Source organism: Eublepharis macularius, chromosome 3 (genome assembly GCF_028583425.1).
Source record: "Eublepharis macularius isolate TG4126 chromosome 3, MPM_Emac_v1.0, whole genome shotgun sequence".
Classification (NCBI taxonomy): Eukaryota; Metazoa; Chordata; class Lepidosauria; order Squamata; family Eublepharidae; genus Eublepharis; species Eublepharis macularius.
The window spans coordinates 149458375-149482635 of NC_072792.1; the positions used below are offsets into that span (position 1 = coordinate 149458375).

Sequence of the window (24261 nt, forward strand, 5' to 3'; positions counted from 1 at the left end):
TCGCAAGCCTTTTGGCTCTTTGCCAGTGGCTTGCAGCCTGGAGTGGGCAGACCTAGGCACCATCTACATTACATCATACTGTATATGGGACGGGGGGGGGGGGGGAGTTTGGTTGAAATTGTATTTTTACATGTTGTAGAGGGCCCAGATGGGAAGAGAAATGAGTTATAAATTGCTAAAAAAAAATAGATACTACCCATGGCTCAAGACATTTTTTAATATCTAAGATAGCTATAATTAAATTACATCTTAAAATACATTTAAACCAATCCAAACACATATAAAACAATTAAAACCAGAGCTAAAATACACACAAATACATATGTACATACAAATGCATTAAAATATTGGACAGGAAGAAAGGAATCTCCCTGGGGATAGAGCTCCAGAGTTTTGGTGTCACTATTAATAAGACCTTCTCCCAGGTTACCACACATCTAATCTCAGAAAGCAGGAGCAGCCAAAACCAGACCTCTGAAGATGACCATAGTGGCCAGGTAGGTTCATAAAAAGAGTAGGTGATCCCAGAGTAGGGATTCCAGGTCCCTCGGTGGGGTTGGGGGATCCCCCACTCCCATCCTCCACCCCCACCCCCACTCACTTGGCTAGCAGGGAGGGAAAGTGGGGGAACAGTTCTCCTGGATGCATTCCCGGGGCAGCATGATGACGTCACTCCCAGAAGTGATGTCATCACAATGCCCCTGGAATGCACACGTGAATGTGTAAAGGAAGGTAAGTGCTGGGTCTGTCCCCTCCTGCCAGGAGGGTAAGGGGACCTGGCAATCCTATCATTAGGTATGCTGGTCCCAAACTGCTTTAAAAGTCAAATCCAGAACTCTGAATTGTGACTGGAAAAAAATTGGGAGCCAATGTAAGACTAGAGTAATATGGTCCCGATAACCCACTCTTGTCGACATCCTGGCTGCAGAATTCTGCACCAACTGAAGTTTCTGAACTCCTAAGGGCAGGCCCATGTAGAGTGCATTATAGTAATCAATGCGCTGCATGTGCTTAAAAGTGGTCCGCTTTATTATTATTTCACTTATCTCAAGGCCAATAAATAAAAAATGAGTTCCAGGGCTAAAACCTGGTTTAAATTAAAGCCCGGAAACAAAGAAAGACTGAAATGCAGAAAGACAGGAGGGTGCAGACAAAATAATGAAATGGGAAACAAATGAAGAAAATGATGAATGGTTTCCCACCACCACCACCACCAACACCACCACCACTCACATACACAAAAACTGAGTAATGGAAGGAACTGCAGTGGTCTTATCCTTTAGGAATCTTTTTCTTTCTCCCAACATAACTGTTACTTATGTATGCCAGGCTGGGAACAAGACAGAAAAGATCTCACCGTGAATTTCTTGTAAAGTTCATAAGTGAGGAGTGGATTGGGTAGCTCCCGAAAGTATAACTTGCACAGTGACCCCACACAGTGAATGTCCTGGAGGTAAATTTCCCTTGTCAGGTCTGGGCACTGGTCAGAGGCAAACTCTTGCCTGAAATAATAGAAATGGAGGCATAATGGTGTTAATGAAGAGGAGCTGGAAACAATTTGTGTCTGATTTCTGTCACAGTAAAAAGAGAGAGAGAGAATGTTCATTGATTGGGTAGCATCAAGGTATAATGTAGTTTCTCAGTGATGGGGAACCTGTTCAGCGCCAAGGATCACCATGGAAACTTATACCTTGAGGGCTGCAATGATTATGCATATTCTTATATCACATAGTTTACATATTTTAAATGTCATTTGCATGATGATGATACCTTCTAAACCACCATGGAGATAGTTTTGTAATGTCCGTTGAGCTGGTTTATAGTCAGCCCTGATGCATGCATTCTACATCCAGCATTACACGGGAGTACTTTCCCATCCCAGTGCGTAGAATGTTTGGAAGAATTAATATAGGAGACACCACTCACAAGATACATCCTCCCACCTCCTCTTTTTAAATTCAACTTTATTAAACACAACTCTAAGCTCATCTTTCATATTTCTAATGATTAAGAAAATGATAATGAAAACACAGAACAAATCCCATTTATGACGAAAATGACCAAGAATATTAGTTCATAATATAAATGAATATATGAGATCATGTCTCTATAAATTGTTTGTTTGCTGTTAGATCTCACTTTGCCGTCAAAAAGTGATTCAATTACTTTCTTTAGCCATTCTTGTTCATTTAGAAGAAAAATCAAAAAGTAGTGGAATTCTCAGTATTTCTTCAATAGTTTATCTAACTAGCCCCTCCCCCACTCCGGTCGCTGTACTTCAGATCCAAGTGAGAGAAACTGGCTTTCCTTTGATAGCAGTGCCAACTGCCAACATGTCTCAGTTCCAGAGTTATAGATTTTCAATACATTCCAAGATGCAAAACACCACTGAGTTGCCATTTTCAATTTTCTCTGATACTGAGTCTAATGATCAGTCTAATCCTTTGTTTATGCAGACAAATGAAACTTACAGGGCCCGAATTGTGTACCAATTTGTGTGTCTTAGTTTATGCTAACTGTTATGTATAAAGCAGGGAGCATGAGCCCAAAGCTCACTGCTGTAGCCTGCTGTACATAGAACTTACCAATCATGGAAAAACCTTGAACTAGATCTTTAGAAATAATGAATTATGCTCGATAAACATGGGATTGGAAGAGAAGAATGTGTGCTTTCTTCAGGTTTGTGTTTTGACCATGATCCAGAGCTTCAAGAGCATATGAGGGGTTTCTTAACGTTTATATAAAACTATAATGTAGTTAACTACCCTGTATTAAAAATGCACTGTAAACTTCATGGCTCATTTGAGCTCACAGAGCTTGTTTGATAAAACACACAAACAATGAACTCAAGGTTTCTCTCAAGTTTGTCCTCAGATTTTCTATTCATTGCCCCATTGCCACCTCTTTACAACAACAAGCCAAGTTCAACCCAAGCATTCACAGATTGCTCTCCAACAACAAATGCTAGCTCTCTCTTGTATGTGGGCTCTTATCTCCCTCACCTCAGCTTCTGAATGTTGGAGGTCACTCCAGAAAGCCGGTAGATTCCGTCCACAATGCCGTGAGTCTCTATGAACTCTGCGCAGCTCTTCAAAACAGGTGGAACTAAAAGAAGGAGACACAGAAATAGAAAGAATTGGCACAAAGGGAAGAGCTCTTTCCCAGGTGACCTCCTCAGATTGGACTATCTTTTAGGCAACATGTCATAATGAAACTAAGATTGACAAAGAATTTAAAAAGTAGAGTTTCAAACATGGATCAATTTAATTTAATTTGCAAACTGAAATGTTCATGGGTGGGACAAACAGCATAGAACACAAGCACCCTCCTGCCTGTGCAAAATGAAAATAAACGTAACATATATGAATCACCCATACACTAAGCTAGATTTGTCGACCCGGCTTTGGCAGTACAGCATCTCAGGCACCTGAAAGACTTTCCTTGGAGACTGAACCTAGGACCTTCAGTATTCAACATTATGTGTTCTTCCACTGTGCAGCCTCCTTTCCCTTTTCTGTCCAGCTTGCACATATAAATGCACCTCTATACTCACAGGAATTATACCTTTGTTTACCAGCTTAAGCAACAAATACAGAGAAGGATTTATTCATTTATAGTTTATTGACTTCATTTATACCCCCACTTTTTTTTCCCAATGGAATCCAAAGTGGCGTATAATGTTCTCCCTTTCAACATTTTATCCTCACAACAAAACTGCCTAGGTAGGCTAGGCTGAGAGTGCCTGACTGGCCGTAGGCCACGTGACAAGCTTCCACGGCAGAGTGGGGATTTGAACCTGGGACACCTAGTATCTAGCCTGACACACTAACCACTATACCATGGTGGCTCTCCATAAGACCGTAATCAACATGTTCTGCTTACTCATATCCCAGAGGCCTATGGTTGGTCTCCCCTGGAAAAAACATGCTCAAGAAGATGGAGCCCAACTTGATCCCACAAAACAATTTTTGTATTCAAAGAACAGATTTGGCCTTTCAAGTAAAACTGCTAGTTATCTTTCTGAATTTCTCGTTTCTGCTGTTTTGCTCTGAAAATTCCCCTTTCAGTTTTGCTTTCTCCTTGTGTGGACCCTTGAGTCTTCATTTTCATGCCATTCTCCATTTCTTCACTGAACACCCCTCCTCCCCTAAAATGTATGCAGTTTTCGTTATCCATGTATCAATAAATCAACATTATACATGTAATAATCTGTTCTTATACTCTGCTCTTCTAGACAGATTAGTGCCTCACTCAGAGCAGGGAACAAAGTCAGTGTTCTTATCTTAGCTCATGGCAGCAGTAAAATTCAAACCAGCAGAGTGCTGATTCACAGCCCAACTACTTAACCACTATGCTACAACTCTCCATATATATTACATACTCAATACATATAAATACTGAATATGTTGTCTACAAAATCTATACAGTGGGGATACAGAATACCAATTAACAAACAAACCTGAAAGCAAAAAAGGTGAAAATCAAACCTGTGACAAATATTTAAAAAAATAAAAAAATATAATAGGAATATTTAGCCATCCCTAGAAATCACGATGAGCTTTTTTACTATCAATACAGTAGATAACTGAAACTGACAATGATCAGTTCAAATCTATGCCAATAAATCTTTTAATTCTGAGGAGTCTACAGTACTGATGGTATTTGAACTTCTTTATGTACAAAGAAATCATGCTTCCGTATTGCCCTTCTGGGTGTAGTCTTGCTGGCCCTGACTGGGCAGAAAGGTGGGATACAGGTTTTGTAAAGTAAATAAATAAATATGTTCTTGTGTTGCCTTGAAAAGATAAACCTGCATCTAGCACATGGAGACACCATTGTTTATGCTTCACTGAATGAGTATAAAGAACTTTCTTTTAAGCATGACAATCACAGCAGTAATTATACCTGTCCCACATATTGTCAGTGAAGACTATAACCATACAGAGAAAAGCTTACATTAACAAAGATGTTTGTCTTTAATAAAGAAATAACAATGGAGGCATGGGAATACTTGTGGAAAACTACAATGAAGACAACGACATGTATTAATATCAAAGAGAACATTCATAAAATGATCTATCGTTGGTACATGACACCAAAGAAGATTGCGCTAGGGAATTTGAATACTTCTAATAAATGCTGGAAATGTAAGAAGCATGAGGGCTCCCTCTATCATATGTGGTGGTCGTGTGAGGTAGCCAGGCAGTACTGGGGGGAAATAATAAGAGAAATGAGTGAAATTTTACAATTTCAAATTAATAAGAACCCAGAACTCCTGCTACTGAACTTGGGAATGGAGGGAATTCCAGCCCAACACAGGACGTTGATATTTTATATGACAGCAGCAGCTAGACTTTTGTATGCGCAAAAATGGAAAGTACAAGAAGTGCCAACTATTGAAGATTGGACTTACAAATTGCTGTATATGGCTGAAATGGACAAGATGACAAGAAAATTGAGAGATCTGGACTCAGGGCAGTTCAACACAGACTGGGAGAAGCTGAAACAATACCTGGAGAAGAAATGGGAGGTGGGAGGAAAACTGTGGCAGTTTGAGAACTACTGAAGTATTGAAGTAGAGGGGGGAGACTTTACCGGGGGGAGAAGAGATAAATGTGAATTAATAAGCAGTCAGATTAATAGATTGACATATATATAGATATATATAGGTTAACAAACAGAACATAGAGAAAATAATTAATTATAAGGACTAAATATAAGGAGCGATTAACTAACAATATTTTCTTTTTTTTTCTGACAAGTTTTGTACCAAACTGAATGTCTGAAGATATAGATGGGTCAAATTGATTGACTACGTGAGGAGAGATATATAGAATTATTATAAAAAGATAGAATGAGTAATATATATAGAGAATAAGTCAAATTGTTTGATATAAACGAATGTATGATCTATATGGTTTATGATATATAGAAATACCTGAAATTGAAAAATTGGGATAAATTGTTTATCTAAGATGGAAACAAAGGCTTACAGTTTGGGCATATAATGTTAAAAATAGTTAAGGATGTACTGCTTAGAATAATGGAGAATATATATTTGTTTTAGATAGAGGAAGCTAATAAAAGTAAGGGAAAGGGGACAAAGGGTTGGAAAGCTGTTGGAAGTCAACAAAAAGGGGGGGGAAAGGGAGGGGGTTAGAGATGAAAAAATTGGGGAAAATTGAATGTAAATGTGGAAATAATGGATTCTAACCCAATAAAAATTTTTCAAAAAAAACAAACAAAGATGTTTGTCTTTATTTTGCAAATGGTTCCTGAAACCTTGCTTGTACTTCATACACAGATTTCTGAAAGGTAAATGTGACGATCAGTACTGATTTGTTCTTTCATAGCAGAACAACTGCTATGGAACCTTAGACAGCATGATCACATAGGAATCTTCTCCCATTCCCAGTCCATATTTTAGCATTGGAAAGGTATGATAGTGTGTGTTGTGGGGGAAGGAGGTGGATGCAGTTTGGCTTGCACGCCTGGCATGAAATCCCCAACGTCACACGTCTGGTGCCATGAAGAAGGGCCATAGATCAATGTCAGAATATCTGCTTTACATGCAGAAGGTCCCTGGTTTAATCCCCAGCATCTGTGGTTAAAAGAGAATCAGAAACTTGATGTGAAAGACCCCAGGCACCACTGCCAGTCAGAGTACATAATGACAGACCACAAAGCAACTTCACGCGTACGTGGACAGGCTCAGAACAAGGGCAGTTTGTTCAAATGGCTTACAAGACTTGAAAGAATATACCCAAGGTATGAAATGCTGCCTTGCAAAAGCACCCTTTGTTGACCACACACTGGTGGTGAATAGACATGGGCACGAACAGCATTACGAACAGAAAAAACCCACGGACAGCCTAATCTGCTGTTCTCGGACAAGCTGTTCATGAGGCCCCATCCTAAATGAACAGGTGGCCGTTGCAAGCCTTGTTCGTTGCCTTCGGCAGCCGTTCGGCAAGACAGGCAGTCTGGTACCTGCAATTAATCCCCTTGGCAACCAGAGGCAGGGAGGGACTGAACTCTGTCTGAACTCCTTCTGGCTTTCCTTCTGGCTTTAACCCTTCAAAGTACTTCCAGCAGAGAGTCCCATTTTTGCCATTGTGAAGAGAAAATGACAGCCAACGGGGAGACCCGTGGATCATGCCATTCCCGGGGTGCAATCTCTCTCAAACTTGGGGGGTCTTCAGAGGACAGTGAGGACTATGTCCCCTGCAAATTTGGTGGGTATTGGGCATTGGGAAGGTCACTTTTGTAACCCCTCAAACTAGCTGCCAGCAGACACTGCTGTTTTTGCCAGGACAGGGCCCTTTAAACTTTCAGCTGGCAGGTGGCAGGGGGGATTCCCCCCGCCGCCTGCCAGCTGATAGTTTAAAGGGATCTTTAAAGGGCCAGGTAAGTGAGTTTGAGGGGAGGGGGCTAAGTGGGGGGGTTTGGGGTGGGGGTGGTTCTGGCCGTCATGAACAATGAACAACAAACATGTCTGGGAACAGTTCATGTTCATCCATGTTCATTGTTCGTTGTTCGTGGATGGCAACAAACGACAAACAGAGTGTTTGGGGTTTTTTTCCGTTCGTGCCCATGTCTAGTGGTGAACTGCAAACTTGGAAGAAGACTAGTTATTTGCATTTTGGGCTCAAATGAAATATGAGACAAATGGGGCACATCAGCACTGGGGAAACAAAACAGTTAAGAAGATACTCATCAGTGTCTGTAATATGCCAGGATACATGACACATGCCTGCTATACATCAACATATATGGGTGGGCTCTATGGCATTACACCCACAGAGCTCCTTCACCTCCACAAACCCCAGGAATTTCCCAAAAAGAAGGTAACGGCAACCCGAGGGTGATGTGCATGGTTCCTCAAATCTTCTTAGGTCTCATTGCATGTGTACAAAGGCTGTTTCTGAATCTTAGCAGAATTCTGCAGTCCATTGCAGTTTTTGGAAGACAAGATTCGTTTTATTCTAGGATCTGCCAACATCCTGTTCTCCATGCTCCTCTATTAAAGCTAAAACTTCTCATGTGGCTGTCCCCTCCAGCTTTGTTGGAGAAACCTTTGCTATTCTGTTTCTTGAGCCAAATGTTCTTAAGAATTACTTGCACTAGCTCTCGTCCACCACCCACCCCACCCTGTCTACCTCAGTTTTGACTTGTAATGCCTATTTGACATTCCAGTTGCACACATCCCACACCACTATAGCCACTGACGTCTCCAAACGTTACATACACTATTTCCTGCTGTCCCAGTCCTTGAACTTTTCTAAACAGAAAACAGCCTATTTTGTCAGACCCGACAGTGGTTTTGTGATGTAAAAAAAAAAAAAATAGAGTTCACCAGGGACTCGTTTCACTTGTGACCAAAAATTACAGTCTTGACCTCAAGTCCCTGGAGATGAAAGAGCTATGCTTTAATTTCCTGCAGAGAGAAGCTCCTCAATGCAGGGATTGTATGAACCTAAAGCACAAAACTGTTCTCTTTCAGTACAGCCGACATCCAGTAGTTTCCTCTCTCATTTGGTAACACTAGCAAGAAATGGAGTTAAACAAGATGATAGGTGATGAGAGAATTTCCCTTTCCTTTACTGATCTGTCTGCAGCAATCCTATGCAAAAACAAACCACAAGCAAATTATTGCTTATCGTTTTTCATGGAAGAAACTGAACCTCAGCGCTACGTTGAGATTTTGCAAAGGTCTTTCTCCTGTCACCATATGTATAGAAACTCTTAGCTGAAATCCCTTTAACTTAGAATCAGAACTTTTTGTTTCAAGTGTGTATGGGGGGGGGGAGAGGGGGCAAGAAAGAAAGCATTATTGTGTAAGGAAAAGAAAGGATGGAGCTGGGTGTCCCAACCTTGTTGTGTCCATAATTGAAACCACACCAGAGGCTTGAAAGTTGGAAGAGGCAGCTAGTGTCACACAGTTCCTGCACATTCTGCCAGGCAGCCAGAATGTCCTCAATTTACAACTACAATAGAAACCAGATGCAAGAAGAAAGAGAGAGTGTGGACCCCAGGCGTCAGTCGGGAGAGAAACTGAGTTGTAATGAAAACACACCAAGAATATAGCTTTTATTTTCTTCTTCTTGGACAAACATAAAACTAAAGGGAGATCAAGTGGCTCAGAACTACTCTTAAAGCAAGCATTGTGTGAAATCTGCATCTTTATTGTGCACTGTTCTCATCTCTCCTTTCTCCTCAAGTCAATCTTCTTATGAAGCTATCATATAGCATAAGCATTTATTTAATTACATTCTCCTTCTGCCCTTCCTCCAAGAACTTTGGGGAAGTGAATGTATTTCATCTGTTCCCTTCCTTTTAATTCCACAATCATGTGAGGTATATTAAGCTGCAAGAATGTGACTGGTTTCAGCAAACTTGATAGCTGAACATTGTTCTCCCTACTCTTAGTCTGACACTTTAACCACTACACCTCTCTCTCTCTCTCTCTCTCTCTCCCCCTTTGGGATGGATATGCCACAGCTGTTATGAAGACCTTGTCTTGTAAGTTTCACCATGCATAGCACCCTTCTAGACCATCCTGATCAGGATTTTCTCTCGTTTTCCTCCCTCAGTTAAAAACATTCTTCACACTAGCACAACTATTTTAAATTGCCAGTTTGTGGATGGCACTCTAGCAGGGGTGTTATTCTGCACAGGATGCACATGAAATAAGCAAAATTAAGCATAAGATTGGTCTAATTGAAACCCATGTTTCTTATCTTTAATCTTAAATTATTACAACATACTGGAAAATGTTAAACAACAGATGAAATGCAGTACAATCCTAGGCAGAGTTACACCCTTCGAAGTCCATTGAAGTCAATGGGATGGGAAGAGTGTAACTCTGCTTAGGATGGCATTGTTAATGGGGTCCTTGATTATTTCCCCCCCCCTCAGGAGTGTGTCAACCTTCAGTTTAAGAAGATGTTTCTAGTCCTCTTGGCCACCATCTGTGATATTACATCAATAAACAAGTTACAAATTATAATGTAAGTTGAGAATAACGACAACATTTGATTTATATACCACTCTTCAGGACAACTTAAAGCCTACTCAGAGCAGTTTACAAAGTGTGTTGTTATTATCCTCACGACAATCATCCTGTGAAGTAGGTGGGGCTGACAGAGCTCCAAGAAGCTGTGACTCACCCAAGATCACTCAGCTGGCTTCAAGCAGAGGTGGGGAATCATACCGGTTCTCCAGATTAGAATCCTACTGCTCTTAACCACTACACCAAACTGGCTCCCCGCTCTTAACCACCACACCAAACTGAGAGGAAAAGCTCCCACCAGGTTCTCAAATGTATAAGTTCATCACTTTGGTTCAGGCTGTAAATCTGTGCAGGGCCCAAACCAGGCCTGTTTTGAAAAAAAGTGCTGGCTTGCTAATTAGGCATGCACACCCCTGCAAGTCCTTCCTGTTCTCTTGAAAATTGATCTTGGAAAGCCTGGTGGGGCACGGCTTCAATCAGTTCTCTCTAGAGATGGGCATGATTGGCATTATGATAGAAAAATACCCACAATAATGGCGTTCATGCAATTGGGACCCGGTGGATCGGTGCGGTCCACGGTGACTGATCCAGCGGTCGGGGGGGGGGGGCTTGATCGGGGCTTGATCGGGGCAATCGGTATCTGATCGGGGATCCAGTGACTCTGGCGCCAGCAATCTATTCCCCTGGCAACGGAGCCAGGGGAATGCCTGAGCTGAGTTTGCCCTCCTTCTGTTGCCCTGGAAACCCGAATGGAAGCCCAGCTTTCCTTGATCAGCAGGGCTTCCTTCCAACCACGGAGCAGCAACGCACTCACCAGTTGGGAGAAGACAGCCAAGGGAGGGAGGGGGAAGGGGGTGTTCTGTAACCATGGGCACTCCAAACGTTTTTTGCTTTTTTAAAAAACGGGGCTTTGTAGGAGGAATGGGTGTTTTTCTGTCTGTCACTCTCTGTTTTTAACCTGCTTTTAAAACACTGTATTTTGTGGGAAAACCTCATTCATGGTTCTCTGTGTGTGTTTAAAATATGCTTTTGGAAGACTGGCTGCTTGCTTTTAAAATCGGGTGGGGAGGAATGGAGGATTCTGTCCCTGCTTTTTTTAAAAAGCTGGCTGAAACATGTTCATGGGGTGTCTCTCTCTCTCTATTTGGAGAGGCAGGGACAGGTTAAAAACTCCCCCCTCTGCTCTAAGTGTGTGTGTGTGTGTGTGTGTGTGTGTGTGTGTGTGTGTGTGTGTGTGTGTGTGTGTGTGTGAACGTCCCCTCCCTGAGGGGAGGTGGCTTGTCGCCGGGTTAAAAACTCCCCCCCCTGCTCTAAGTGTGTGTGTGTGTGTGTGAACGTCCCCTCCCTGAGGGGAGGCGGCTCGTCGCCGGGTTAAAAACTTCCCCCCCCCTCTGCTCTAAGTGTGTGTGTGAGAGAGAATGTTGCCTCCCCGTGCCCGCCGGGCCTGGTGGTCGCCACCACCACCCACCTTCCCACATAGCTGGGAACAGCGGGACGCCCCTCCGCTTTGGCCTCCCTGATCCCCGATCCATGGATCGGAAACGGGAGATGATCAGTGTGGATCGGTGATTTGGGGTCGTCACCAGTGCCGATCCCTGATCAGCTTGATCAGTAATTTTTTTTGGATCGTGCCCACCTCTAGTTCTCTCCTATTTTTAGGGGTGGGGATAGAGTTTATCAGTTATAAAGGAGAGCCTTTTAAAATTTACTACTACTGCACTGTCCTGCATCAGCAAGCGCATGGGCCTTCTGAGCTCAACCCAAATCCCAAATCTAAACACATACAATCATACAGAAAGATAAAGAGTTAGACTTTATGGTCTAGAATGATGATAATCTTGGGATAACAACCTTCTATTAGGAACTGAAAACATAAGAAAAATGTTATTGTCACTTTTTATAGACTTCACTATGGTGATATACAGCAATTTTATTGCATATATCGCAATATACAACTCCCCTGTTACAGCAAAACAGTAAAAAAAAAAACTAGAATACTTAAAATTGTCACAAACACTATATGCTGCGTCAGCTAGAAATGCAGATGAATCTTTCTCATACCCACTTGGACTCTCTTAACTGTTTAACCAGGAATTGACAAGATAATTCATGTTTAATCTCTCTCTCTCTTTTAATTCAATGGAATGATGTGTATGTGTGTGCATGTGTGAGAGACAGAGAGGTAGGAAGAGGCTGGCATTAATCCAGTACAGACTTCAAACACACTCAAATCCCTTTGACATCAATGAGGATTAAGCACTTCTGACTACGTACCAGGTTGCAGTCGCTGTTTATCATTCAAAGGGCTGCTTTAGGTACCACAAAGCAAACCCCACACTCTCTTCAGCATGAACAAAAAGGAATATTGTAGCACTTTTAAGATTAAGGGATTTCTTATGGTGTAAAATTTTGTGGACTAGACCCCATGTTATCAGTGGCTACAACAGATCTGTAAAAGTGAAAGGAACAAGAATCTCACGCAGCTCCTGTCTTATCTTAAGCAAGGCAATTTAAGTGAAGCAAGGCGGCTTACGAACTCTGCAGCATTTGACATTTAAACACCCCTGATTTAAGCCTGACACTGGCAGGACAAAAGAACTTAACCTGTGCGACATTGCATACGGCCCAATATTTTGTTTAAACAGGGCTGCCGCGTGTGAAACCCCGCTGTTTGCAAAACATTAGCATGCCAGTGCAAAGTTTGCTTGGCCTATATAGGTTTCCAGTGTGTTAACACTGCCTGCATAGTGGCTGGAATTGCAATTGAAATGAGGTACTGGATGTGTTACGCACATCAGTTCTTCTGCCCACCAGCATCCCATTTGGTCTAGGGGCCATTTTATATAAGACACAGTAGTGGTAAGAAGAGCTGTGTCACATTGACTCAATACCGGTCCTTCCAGAAAATCTAACTCCATATGTTGGTCATTCTTGGTTCTGCTTCCTTTAATTGAAGATCTTCCTCCATACAAAAAAAAAATCCTTCCATAAAGATTGTTACTTTGATGGAGTTAATAACTTTGGCTCTTTTTCTTCCCTTGCAAAGGAAAGTGTTTTAACTTAGAAGGGATCAAGCGGGACTCTAGCACAAGACTTGTCTGTGTAGCCTATGCAAATACGGCTACGTGTAAAAGAAACAAAAATGAAAATTCTATAAACTGACACATTTGTGCCCTTAGCCCAATCATACTCAGCTGGCTAATGCAAATTTAAAAAATTTTCTCCCCAGTGGGGACTCAAAGAACCTTACAGCATTGTTCTTTCCTCCCCCATTTTATGTTAAGTTAATGTATTTAGCATAACCTTTTCCCTCCAACTCCCCTCAGGAAAAAAGAAACGATTTCTGTTGCTGTTGCAGTACACCTGAGAAGCACACAATCATCATATTATGGTATATTTTCCAAAGAATAAGTAAAATGCACAAAACAGCACTCACATTGGAACTAGGAGGTTGTTGAATTTATGTATTTATTTTATTTACTTCATTTTTCACTTGCCGTTCTCACAAGACTTCCAAAATTAAAGTACCTCCTCCAAACACAAAACATGAAGGTGCAAAAACACAAGAGTAGGGTAATACAAAGAACAGTGAATACGAATTACACAAAGTCAAATCAGGATATATATTCATCATATAAGGAGCAAAAATGCTCTTCAGAATCAAGATATGGCCATCAAAGTACGACGTCACATAAATGGTATCTAACAGAAAGGCATAACCTAAAGAAACTGGATTTTGAGCAACAAAAAGGCAATAGTTGCACCTTTTTGCACTCAAGACTAGATCTGACATTCAGCTAATTTTGAATATCTGGTGCTTACGGACACAGTCACCAATTCCATATTTACTCATATTTGGGAGAAAGAAGAACCTCCTGGACAGGCAGATAGTACTAAGAGTTTGCCCTCTTCAGGGACACCCTTTGAGGCATAATATGAGTGTGAATTGCCTCTTGCCCCACAGAGCCATATGCAGACAAAAGCCTTCAGTCTCAACTAGAGGCTGGCACGAACTGAAATACGAACCAAAATTCGTCATGAACCAGGCCAGTTCATAGTTTGTGAACCTGTGGTCTGTCAGAGTCCATTTCTGGTGAACTGCCACGAAATTTAGGCCAGTTCATTTGGTTCATCACTGCAGACAGCCTGGTGCCGATCAATCAGTTTCCTAGGCAATGGGGGGATGGGCTTTCTGCAGCCCTGGAAGTGACTGTCTGCTGCTCTAGAAGTGACGTTTTCAAGACCCAAACGAACCAGTTCGTGAAAGTTTGTGGTTCGTGAAATGTGACAAACCATGAACCACATGGTTCAGTATTTTCTTGGTTTGTGCCCACCTCTAGTCTCAACAACGATTAATGTAAATGTGGTTCTAGAAGCAAAAAATAACAAATAGGCCAGCTATTCTATCCCAGTGTTGACCAGAATTCCCAGGCACCTGTGTTTGAACAATGAGATAACTAACCAAAATCCAACAGGTCTTAAAATGAATCCCCCTTTTGAAATGTCCAGGCCCCTTTCTGCTTTGGCTAATCTCCAATCCTCTTAAAACATAATCACTCGTGTTGGCACTGTTATGATTCTGCCTGTGCAGTGGCTGTTACAATTGCAATACTCACACTTTCCTACTTTGTCCTGTTGGAACTGTTGCTACATCAGGAGGTTAATGCTACAACATCTACAAAGACAATTTTGAACACTTCAGACCACTGATTAGAACAATGATCAGAACTGCCACACTGACCCAGAAGAGGTATTTTAAAATCTCATCCAACTATGTCAAGTTTTCAAATTCAGGAATATAAAAAGAATGATATTAAAATATGTTTGTAAAAACAATGCCTATTGTTCATCTCTTTGAAATTTCTGTTGTGACATCTAGTACTTGCCTGGCCTATTTCTGACTGTTGCATGAGGCGGGAGTAAACAGATAAAGTAAATGGCAGGCACTTTATCCAATGAGAAGACAGATACTCCCATCAAAGCACAATGCAGTGCTACATCACTCTGTGTACAATATTCCACCAGTCATAAACACTGTCTCAGCAATTTAGGGAACAACAGAATTTGAGTCAAGAAGCATCTTAGAGACCAACAAGATTTTCAAAATATAAGCTTTTGAGAGTCAAAGATCCTTTCTTCAATTTTCAAAATGAGTTAGGGAAAATCTATAATCCTGTAGGTTGAATCTAAGCTTCTGCAAGTGGAATTTAGCAGATTTTCCCTCATTTCTCCTATCCCTGATCCCTGTGAAACATCATTCCTGAAGGTCAGAAATAGTTTGGGATATAGCGTAGGGAGCTGAAGTGGGAAGGGGGAATAGGGAGAATCTTCCAGAGTTCACACAAGAGTGTTGTGTGTATATTTGGTCAATTCTCCCTTCTGGCTGTAGTTAATAATAATAATAACATTCTATTTATATACCGCCATTCAGGACAACTTAATGCCTACTCAGAGCGGTTTACAAAGTATGTCATTATTATCCCCATAACAAAACGCCCTGTGAGGTGGGTGGGGCTGAGAGAGCTCCAGAGAGCCATGACTAGCCCAAGGTCACCCAGCTGGCTTCAAGTGGAGGAGTGGGGAATCAAACCTGGTTCTCCAGATTAGAGTCCCGTACTCTGAACCACTACACTAAACTGGGGAGTTGCTTTACGCCATCTCCCATACTGCTCCTGTGGGCACTCTGGGTTTTTTGGGGTATGCAGGAGGCTGGAGAAAGAAATGGGTGACCAAGATTCTGCCTGAGACCTCTGTGCACAGAAATTTGGATCCATCTCTTTAAGTTACCAATGAGGACCATTTCATAATGGGATCAATTCAAGATAATGGCTATCACATATAAAGTCCTTCAAGGCCTTGGACTCTCATATCTGCAGGATCACCTCTCCCTCATGCTCCACCATGACAGCTTCATTCATCCGAGCAGGGCTTTCTGCAGATGCCACCCTGCAACTGGGCAAGATCAACAATTGCCCATATGCATGCATTCTCTGTTCCTCCCCCCCCCCCATTTTATAGAATGACCAACCTAGGGCTGCCAGGCCTTTAGCTATGGTGGGAGGCCTTCTGCTGGAGAAAAAAAAAAGAAGTGACATTGTCTGGGCCGCTACATTACTTCCAGGGAAAACTCAGAAGCAATGTAGGTTAGCTAGAGGAATTGCCAGAAACTATCGTTTTATCAGAGTTTCTGGTGATTCCTAGACCTACCCTATGCCACTTCCAGGTTTGCCCAGAAGTGACATAGCAGTGCAGATAAATTCGCACCCCCCCCATGTCCCCACCCACAATCCTCCCATCAGTTGCCAGGCAACTAGGCCTGCCTGTCTGATGAAGTCAGGAAGGCTCCCATCCTACTGGCATTCCACAAAACCATGCAAAACTGATTTTTTTTCTGGAGGGCATTCTTAAACAGGTAAACAGGTAATAGGGCTATACTATAATGAATGGTTCAGAAAGATGCTTTAAAGGGAAAGGGACTGTGAACTACACTACACTACTGTGTCTAGTATGCCATCTGTAGCTGTATGTATCATCCTATTATGAAATTTCTGCATCGTTTAACATGTTGTTAATGCTTATGCTTTGTTTCAGCTTTGTCTCAGATTTCTGTAAGGTTTCAGATTTCTGCAATCCTACCTTTATTACCTTGCTTACTGGATGTCGCATCCTGTTGATTGTAATGTCTTACACCATGTAATCTTCCTTGAGTCTCAGTGAGAAAAGTGGACTATAAATAACATAAATAAAATTAATAATAAATATTTCCTTGCCTGTATGAGGACATTTTTCTCATTGAAACTCTGCGTTTACAGATTCCAGTTCTGTAGCTATTAGCAATTACTTGTGCTACACTAAGCTATACAGTGTGGGAAACAGCGTGATTTGTTGTAGTGTGCATATGAAAAAGTGTTACTAGTTAGACATCATTTGAGATTTTCCCTTCCCTTCTCAGTTTAAAGACAGTGATCCATGTATACCTATTCCCTGCCTACTTGCTCCTGTGGATAGTGAGGGGTGGGGTGTATTTTAATTTTTTTTTTACATCCAATGAATACATGAGCAAAGGAAGTGAAACCTGGCCCCCGCTTCTGTCTGTAACTTGAAGCAATTTTCTTACAGCCCATATTATCTCCAGTATCAGAGCCAGGCTAGGAGAAAACACTTCAAATATCAGTGTGTCGATGTCAGGTGGGGAAAGGACAGGGTTTAGATTCCCTCGCCCATATGTGCTCTCTCTCTGTCTTTCTCTCTCTTTAAAAAGATATCCCATGCTTCATGTATGAATAGCAGACGCAATAATAAATGGATACAAATGGATACTTCTGTAATTTCGCCCTCAATGATACACTGCTATAACAACAACAACAACAAACATTCAATTTATATACCACCCTTCAGGACAATTTAATGCTCACTCAGAGTGGTTTACAAAGTATGTCATTATTATCCCCACAACAACAATCACCCTGTGAGGTGGGTGGGGCTGAGAGAGCTCCGGTGAGCTGTGACTGACCCAAGGTCACCCAGCTGGCTTGAAGCAGAGGAGTGGGGACTGGGGAATCAAACCCGGTTAGAGTCCCGCCGATCTTAACCACTACACGAAACTTGGAGATCAACTGTATTAACATCCCCTGTAGCAGAAACATCTCCAATGATATGTGTATTATTGTAATTCTCACTTAATAACCATCGATCAATATGTGCTGAAAAACAAGCCTCTCTAGGAAAGGTGTTCCAGAGTTGTAATACTCTCAAGAAGTCACAGTCCTACAACACCATCAGCACAGTCTCAGTCAACGTAAGAAAAGCTTCTCCTAACAATATACAAGGGCAGGTTTGTATGGCAAGGACTATAAAACGCATGAAACTATGTTTCATAAGGACAAGCTTGTAACTTTCACAGGCCTGTTAGGATTACTTCCCCCTCACCATCAGAATTCCATACAACAGAATGGTAGATACTTACAAGATACTCCCCATCTTAATTTCTCTCCAGACTTTCAGGGGCTGCCACCTGACTGTGTCAACAAAACTGTAATGCAGCATCAGCGAACGACTTTTTTTTAGACTTTTATTTCCAGACTCTGTTGAATCCACAGTGCATGAATTGTCATAAAATGCACTTGTCAGCTTGTCCTCCTGCCCCTTAACTGGTTACTGATGTGCATGAGTGTGTATGTCCATTGATTAAAGCACTGCACAAAAAGGAATCTTGACGTGATTTCAGTTCGCAATGAGACTCCTGTTGGTGTAGCAGTTTTAAACAAAAATCCACTTTTGTAACTTCTGTGGGTATGTGGGGAGGACAGGAAACAGAGATTGTACATGCACCAATACCAAAACATGCATCAATACCAAGTTACAATTCTCCAAGTTACAGTAGAAGAAAGACAAAGAAGAATGGGAGCTGCAGAGCCAGCCCACAGAACAATAAGAGAATGCGATGGTAGCCATCTACTCTTCACTACACATAACAGCTGCCTCTTATTTCTGTATGACCTTCCCAAAAACTCCAAACCTGCACCATGGACAGATGTTATTATTAGTCTGCAATAAAAACCCACCTATTCCTTTTTCACATTGTATTTCTGCACAGAGCCCAAGCTTGCATAAGCGTTCCTCAGACTGCTGAGGATGGGACCCATGGTCAACAGTGCAACCCTAAACAGAGTTGCACCCTTCTAAGTCCCGTGAAGTCAATGATCTTAGAAGGGTGTGACATTGTTTAGGAATGCACTGCCAATCACCTTAATTTCTTAGCAAAATACAACAAAGCATTAACTCTAGGACAAAAGGTATCACCGGGTCTTAACGGCGGCACAGTGTTTCTGTTATAATATAATGTGTACCACAACTGTCTTTCCCAGTCAAGTACCATGATCATTCAATGTCTGTAAGAGAAAAGGCACTTTAGCAAAACTGCAAGTCATTTATTGTAATCAGGGTTATTTACAGGGGCTTCTGTAGATTTAAATGCATTTGAGCTGTTTGCACCTGTTTATAAATCACTTTGCAGATTCATCTGGCACAAAGGAAGATAAAAAAGAATAAAACAAACAAACAACAACAACAAAGGTAAACTTTTCTTTGGCTTTCTCGGATTCAAATTTTAATGTCATTTTGCCCTTTTGAATAAAGTAACTGGAACAGAAGGAAGTTTGACAAAACTCTAAATTGGCTTGCTGCCACCATTTTCACATAAACATGAGGGTCATTGTTGCCAGACCCCTGGTCAGTGCAGAGCTTCCCCTGCCCCCAGTTCCCCCTTCCCACCGCCATTCTGAGCAGTGGTAAGAGAAAAATAACATTTTTAAAATGGCCATCAGGCTGATTATATCAATTTCAGGAAAACTCAGACATGACCTCACACCTGTCTAGGAATCACAGAAATGCTATAAAACGATAGAGTTTACAACATTTCTTAGAGAGGCATGATGTCACTTCTGGGTTTTCTCAGAAGTGACAGCACGCTATCACTGACAGCCACCCCCATGACCCCCCCCCAATTTTTCTGCTGGTTGCCAGGCTAGGCCTGATAATCCTTCATGGGGTTATACCATGTATACTTACATGGGGCTATACTAATCCCAGGGGAAAAGCTGGTAGGAGTTGGGGAGCCTCTGGTTCAGGACAACTCAGACCCAAGTGATAATAGGGTAACTGTCTAAGTGTAATGTTCATAGGAGAACAACAGAACTTGGAAGTGAAAGTAGGATGGAGAAGGAGGTCCATGAGACAAAGGGGCCAAGGGAACCAAGGGTTCTTGGAGAAGGAAACGTTATTTGAGAGTGAAACATGTTGTCTATATGCCAATGCTAGAAGCCACCAAACCAAGATGGGGGAGGTGGAGTGCTTGGAGCCAAATGACAATTTAGATACAGCGAGTGGCTCAGAAACATGGTAAAATGGGGGAAATCATTGGGATACGGTCATCCCTGCAGGCAGGACAGGGAGGGGCTTGCTGGGAGAGATGTTGCGTTGTAGTTAGAAAACATTAGGGTAAGAATTCCCCAACAGAAATTATGTAAGTGGATGTACTGGGCCCTAAATGGCACTTAAAAGGGGAGTGGTGCTATTGCCCACCTGATCAAATCCTTGAGACTGATCTTTGAGACAGAGAAGGAAATTAGGGAGATGATGAAAGCAGATTATGTTGTGTTACTGGGTGACTTCAATTACCCTCACTTTGACAGCATAAACATGTGCTTTAGTCATCGAGTAGAAATGAGATTTCTAGACAGCATAAATGATTGTGCACTGTAACAGTTGTTCCCGGAGTCAACAAGAGGGTGGTGATCTTGGACTTGGTTCTGAGCAGGGCTCAAGACCTGGTGAGAGATGTAGATATTGTTGCACCAGTTGGGAGCAGTGACCATAATGCTATCAAATTCAGCATTCTTGTCAATGGAAAGTTACCCGTAGAGTTCACAACAGTAACATTAGATTTAAAAAAGAGAACTTTACGAAAAAAAGGGGGAACAGATAAAAGGAAGCCAAAAGTGAAACACAAGGAGAGTCAAATTCCTAGAGGATGCTTGGAAGCTATTTTAAATCACACTAATTGAAGCCCAGATAAAATTAGGAAAGATACAACAAAGCCTAAAGGAATGCTTGCATGGTTAAGCCATATAAAGCAAAAAGTCTACTTGTAAAAAGTGTCAGGTCATGTATAGTACCTTTAGTTGCCAACCTTAACTTTCAGCTGGAGTGTGGAGATCTCCTAGAATTACAACTGATCTCCAGACTGCACAAATCAGTTCCCTTGGGGAAAATGGCTGCATTGGTGGGGGGGGGGGGCTGACTTTATGGATTATACCCCACTGATGTCCCTCCCCTCCCCAAACTCCAGCTTATTCAGGCTCCACCCCAAATTTCCAGGAATATCCCAACTCAGAGCTGGCAACACTAAGTACATTGCACATATCAACTGTCAGTGCTGAGAACCTTCAGAAATGGTTTGCTCTATTTTTGTCATATGTAACTCCTCTGCAGTTAGGGCTCCTTCCATCAACCTATCCAGCCAAGGCTCATTTGGCCTTCCTTTCTCAGACACTACCAATGGTCCAGCTATTCTGCAGAAGAAGGAGGCCACCTTCTGCTCAACAGGAGGACTTAGGAGGAGTACTCCATTAATTTCTGTTTCTTTAATTTCTCCATTAATTTCTAACTATGTCTGGAAGCAAAACACTGAAAGTTGCAGTATAAATATTAAAAAACAAATGGGTATATGCAATCTAACTCTTTCTCTCTTTCATACACCATACTTTTTCATGGCCCATCCCATAATAAAAAGTGGGCATAATTTGCCAAGATTCTTACAGTGCAGTCCTATGCTGAGTTACTCCAGTCCAAGTCCTCCGATTTCAATGGAAGGAAGCTGGAGTAACTCTGCACAGAACTGCACTGATAAATTTTTACTGGTTTTATGTCTCATGATATAGGAAGAAGACTTAATACCACATTACAAACATTTGAGGGTGTCATTTCAAATTCCAATTTTCGAGGTTCTAGGTCCTCATAAAAATAAAAGGGAAAATAGGAATTCATAGACAGAAAGGCAAAATTCAGTGGTGAAAATAAAAGAATTACAAAAGCTTGAGCAAAACAATTAATTTTCTTTCAATTACAGTTTACATTTATGTATTTAAATATACATATAATTTAAAACCAATCTGTGCTAATGTGTTGGCTTGTGAGGATGTTTCATTAGCACATATCAAGTGAAAAAATAGTGTCGAACGTTTCTAATACTCTTTGGAGTAGAGTTCAGCCTTTTTCCTGCAGCAAATTTGACTTTCCCATGGCCACTGGTATGCTCTGCTTGGTTCCTTGTTTTGTTTTCCATTTGGCAAATCACAAGCTCAGACCTATCATAAGGAAAAACAAGGACTTTTCTCTCTTTGCTATCTCTGCTTCATGTCAGACCAGGTAGCGCTTATCATTTCCTCTCTACTACACACACCAGCGCATATTCATTTCCTGCTAGCCAGCTCTAAATTACTGGCAGACATTGTTTGAGAGGCCTCTCTCTCTTGAACGCAGCAGTAGCTAGGCTGAACAGGGCTTCCTGTTGATGTCAGGCCGCACTTCCTCTTAAAGCAGTGGGACTTCCTGTTAGCATATGTAACCTTTTCCATGGGCCATTTGCCTACCTCCATAAATAAATAAATAAAAAGCCACAGAAGTGGGAGAGCAGAACAAGGTGGGGTTTCCTTTGTTTTGCTTGCTGCTCCACAAGGAACCCAGAACTCACCTATCACATACCCACAATATAGTTAAGTTTTTGAGAAGCTAGTGCTTACAAATTATTCCCAGCGATATGGAGAGCATCAAAGACTGGAAAAGATTAGGGATTTCCCAGAGGAGTGTAGCATTAATAGTATTTCTTAGTTGTACATCTGAAAAGTCTGACTGATCGAGAGGCTGGTTATAAGCACTACAGTTGGGAAGACCAAGAGTCTCTCTACACAAGCTGAATTATACAAGGGCACTCAAGTGAAGGGAGATGCAACGTTAGCCAGGAAGCTGAGTTTTAAAACACAGATCAGATGACTCTGCCATTTTCCCTTCTCTAGGGATCCAGCAAAGATCACTCCTTAGGGGGGGGGGTTGTTTATTTCCTCTTCACCTCCCAGAAGGGAGGAGAAACTGACAGAGCCTTTGGGGACAGTCTTGTATAGAGAGACTCTCTAATGTGCACACACAGTTGTTCAGACTAAGGATGTGGATGGCATGCATGCACTTTGAAAAGCATGCACAATAATGAAACCAGGCAGTTTACACATACCCTTTAACCGGTATACCAAGTAGCATGCTATGGCTAGCCACAGGGTACTGTCAGGCTCCTCCTCCATGGGGATGGAGTCTGGAACTACAGCCCCCTCCAGGAATGCCTCATCCAGTGTCCAACTGATGAGAAAGAGCAGAGGAGGGGGGTTGCAATCATACCCTTGTCCTTCTCTCACTCCCTTAGCCAGGCCTCCCAAGTGAGATTCAAGAGTGCTTCCTCCCAGGCTACCCGAGGCTTTCCCTGAGGGCAGGCCAACCTCATGCTCTTCCTCCTCCCCCTCCCCGTGGGTGAGAAGAGCCAGTCCAGGGCCTTCCCTGGGCCCTACCCCAGCTTCCCAAGGCAGAAGGAGGCTTGCTGGATGTCGCTCACAGGCACCAGTCCACCCCCTGCCAGGAGGGAGTTGCCCTGCTTGCTGCAGCCGGGGTATCCACTGACACTGAGTGCTGCGGTGGTGGCTCCTGTTGGGCCAGGCTCAGCCTTGCTGCTCCTTGGCTCACCTTTGCTATCACCAGCAGGCTGAACAGGCGGACCTACCCAGGACTGCCCTTCAGGACATTGGAGGCCCTGGCTGCTCCTGTGATGCTGCTCCCTGGGACAACAGCTGCTCCTTGGCTGGAGTTGGTCCCAGCACAGCGACCGGTGTCCCAGTCACACTCCAGCATGCCAGTGAGTGCGGAGGAGGGAGCTGCAGCCTCAAACAGGTGCACAAGATGTATCCATTAGAGTGTTTATGGCTACACTATCCCTTTGGTAGCAGCAGCACGGTGAACCAACGTGAGCACATGAAGCTGCCGTATGCTGAGTCAGATCACTGGTTATTAAGGTCAGTATTGTCCAGTCAGACTGGCATCAGTTCTCTAGGGTCTCAGGCAGAGGTTTTTCACATCACCTACTATCTGATCCTTTTATCTGGGGATGCCAGGGATCTTTTGCGTACTAAGTAGTGTTCTACCACGGAGCCACTGCTCACCCCTTGGCACAGAAGCATCAGCCACCAAGGACCTCAGCCACTGCTAGCCTGATGACGCAAAACATGACACTTTGGATGACATCAGGACCAGTACCAGTGGCTTTATCACTGTCTCCTTATATGACCCAAGTAACAACACAAACTTGGAGACACCATCATCTCAGACCTTTCTATGATTTTCAGAACAATGCAGAAACCTACCAAACCTGTTCACCAGAGGTGATAGTAGTGTGAATGTGCACACACCAAACAGTGATCTTGTTTGACCTCAACTTGCTGGAGAGTGGGGGGGGGGGGGGAATATATTTTCTGCTTCCAACGCTACGCACAACTGCTAAATCATCAGCTGCTACAGCAGAAGAATCTAAAACTATTACAAAGGCATGTGTTCAACACCCTAGACTGCATTTGAATAACACAATGGTTTGAAATTGTTAAAACAACTGACTTCCCCATTTCAGCAGGCAACACCAGGTAGGAGGTCAAAAT

The 24261-nt window shown here is 42.4% G+C and overlaps 1 protein-coding gene across 1 annotated transcript in view; it reads right to left on the bottom strand.

The window, feature by feature from the left end:
- Nucleotides 1–24261, bottom strand: part of ARHGAP31 (Rho GTPase activating protein 31) — a 112443-nt gene that overhangs the window by 37118 nt on the left and 51064 nt on the right. Inside the window, exons 2-3 of the mRNA XM_054974639.1 lie at nucleotides 3003–3105; nucleotides 1358–1502 (exon numbers count right to left, since the gene is read on the bottom strand). Coding sequence (XP_054830614.1) covers nucleotides 1358–1502; nucleotides 3003–3105 — 248 coding nt within the window. The remainder of the gene's footprint in view (nucleotides 1–1357; nucleotides 1503–3002; nucleotides 3106–24261) is intronic.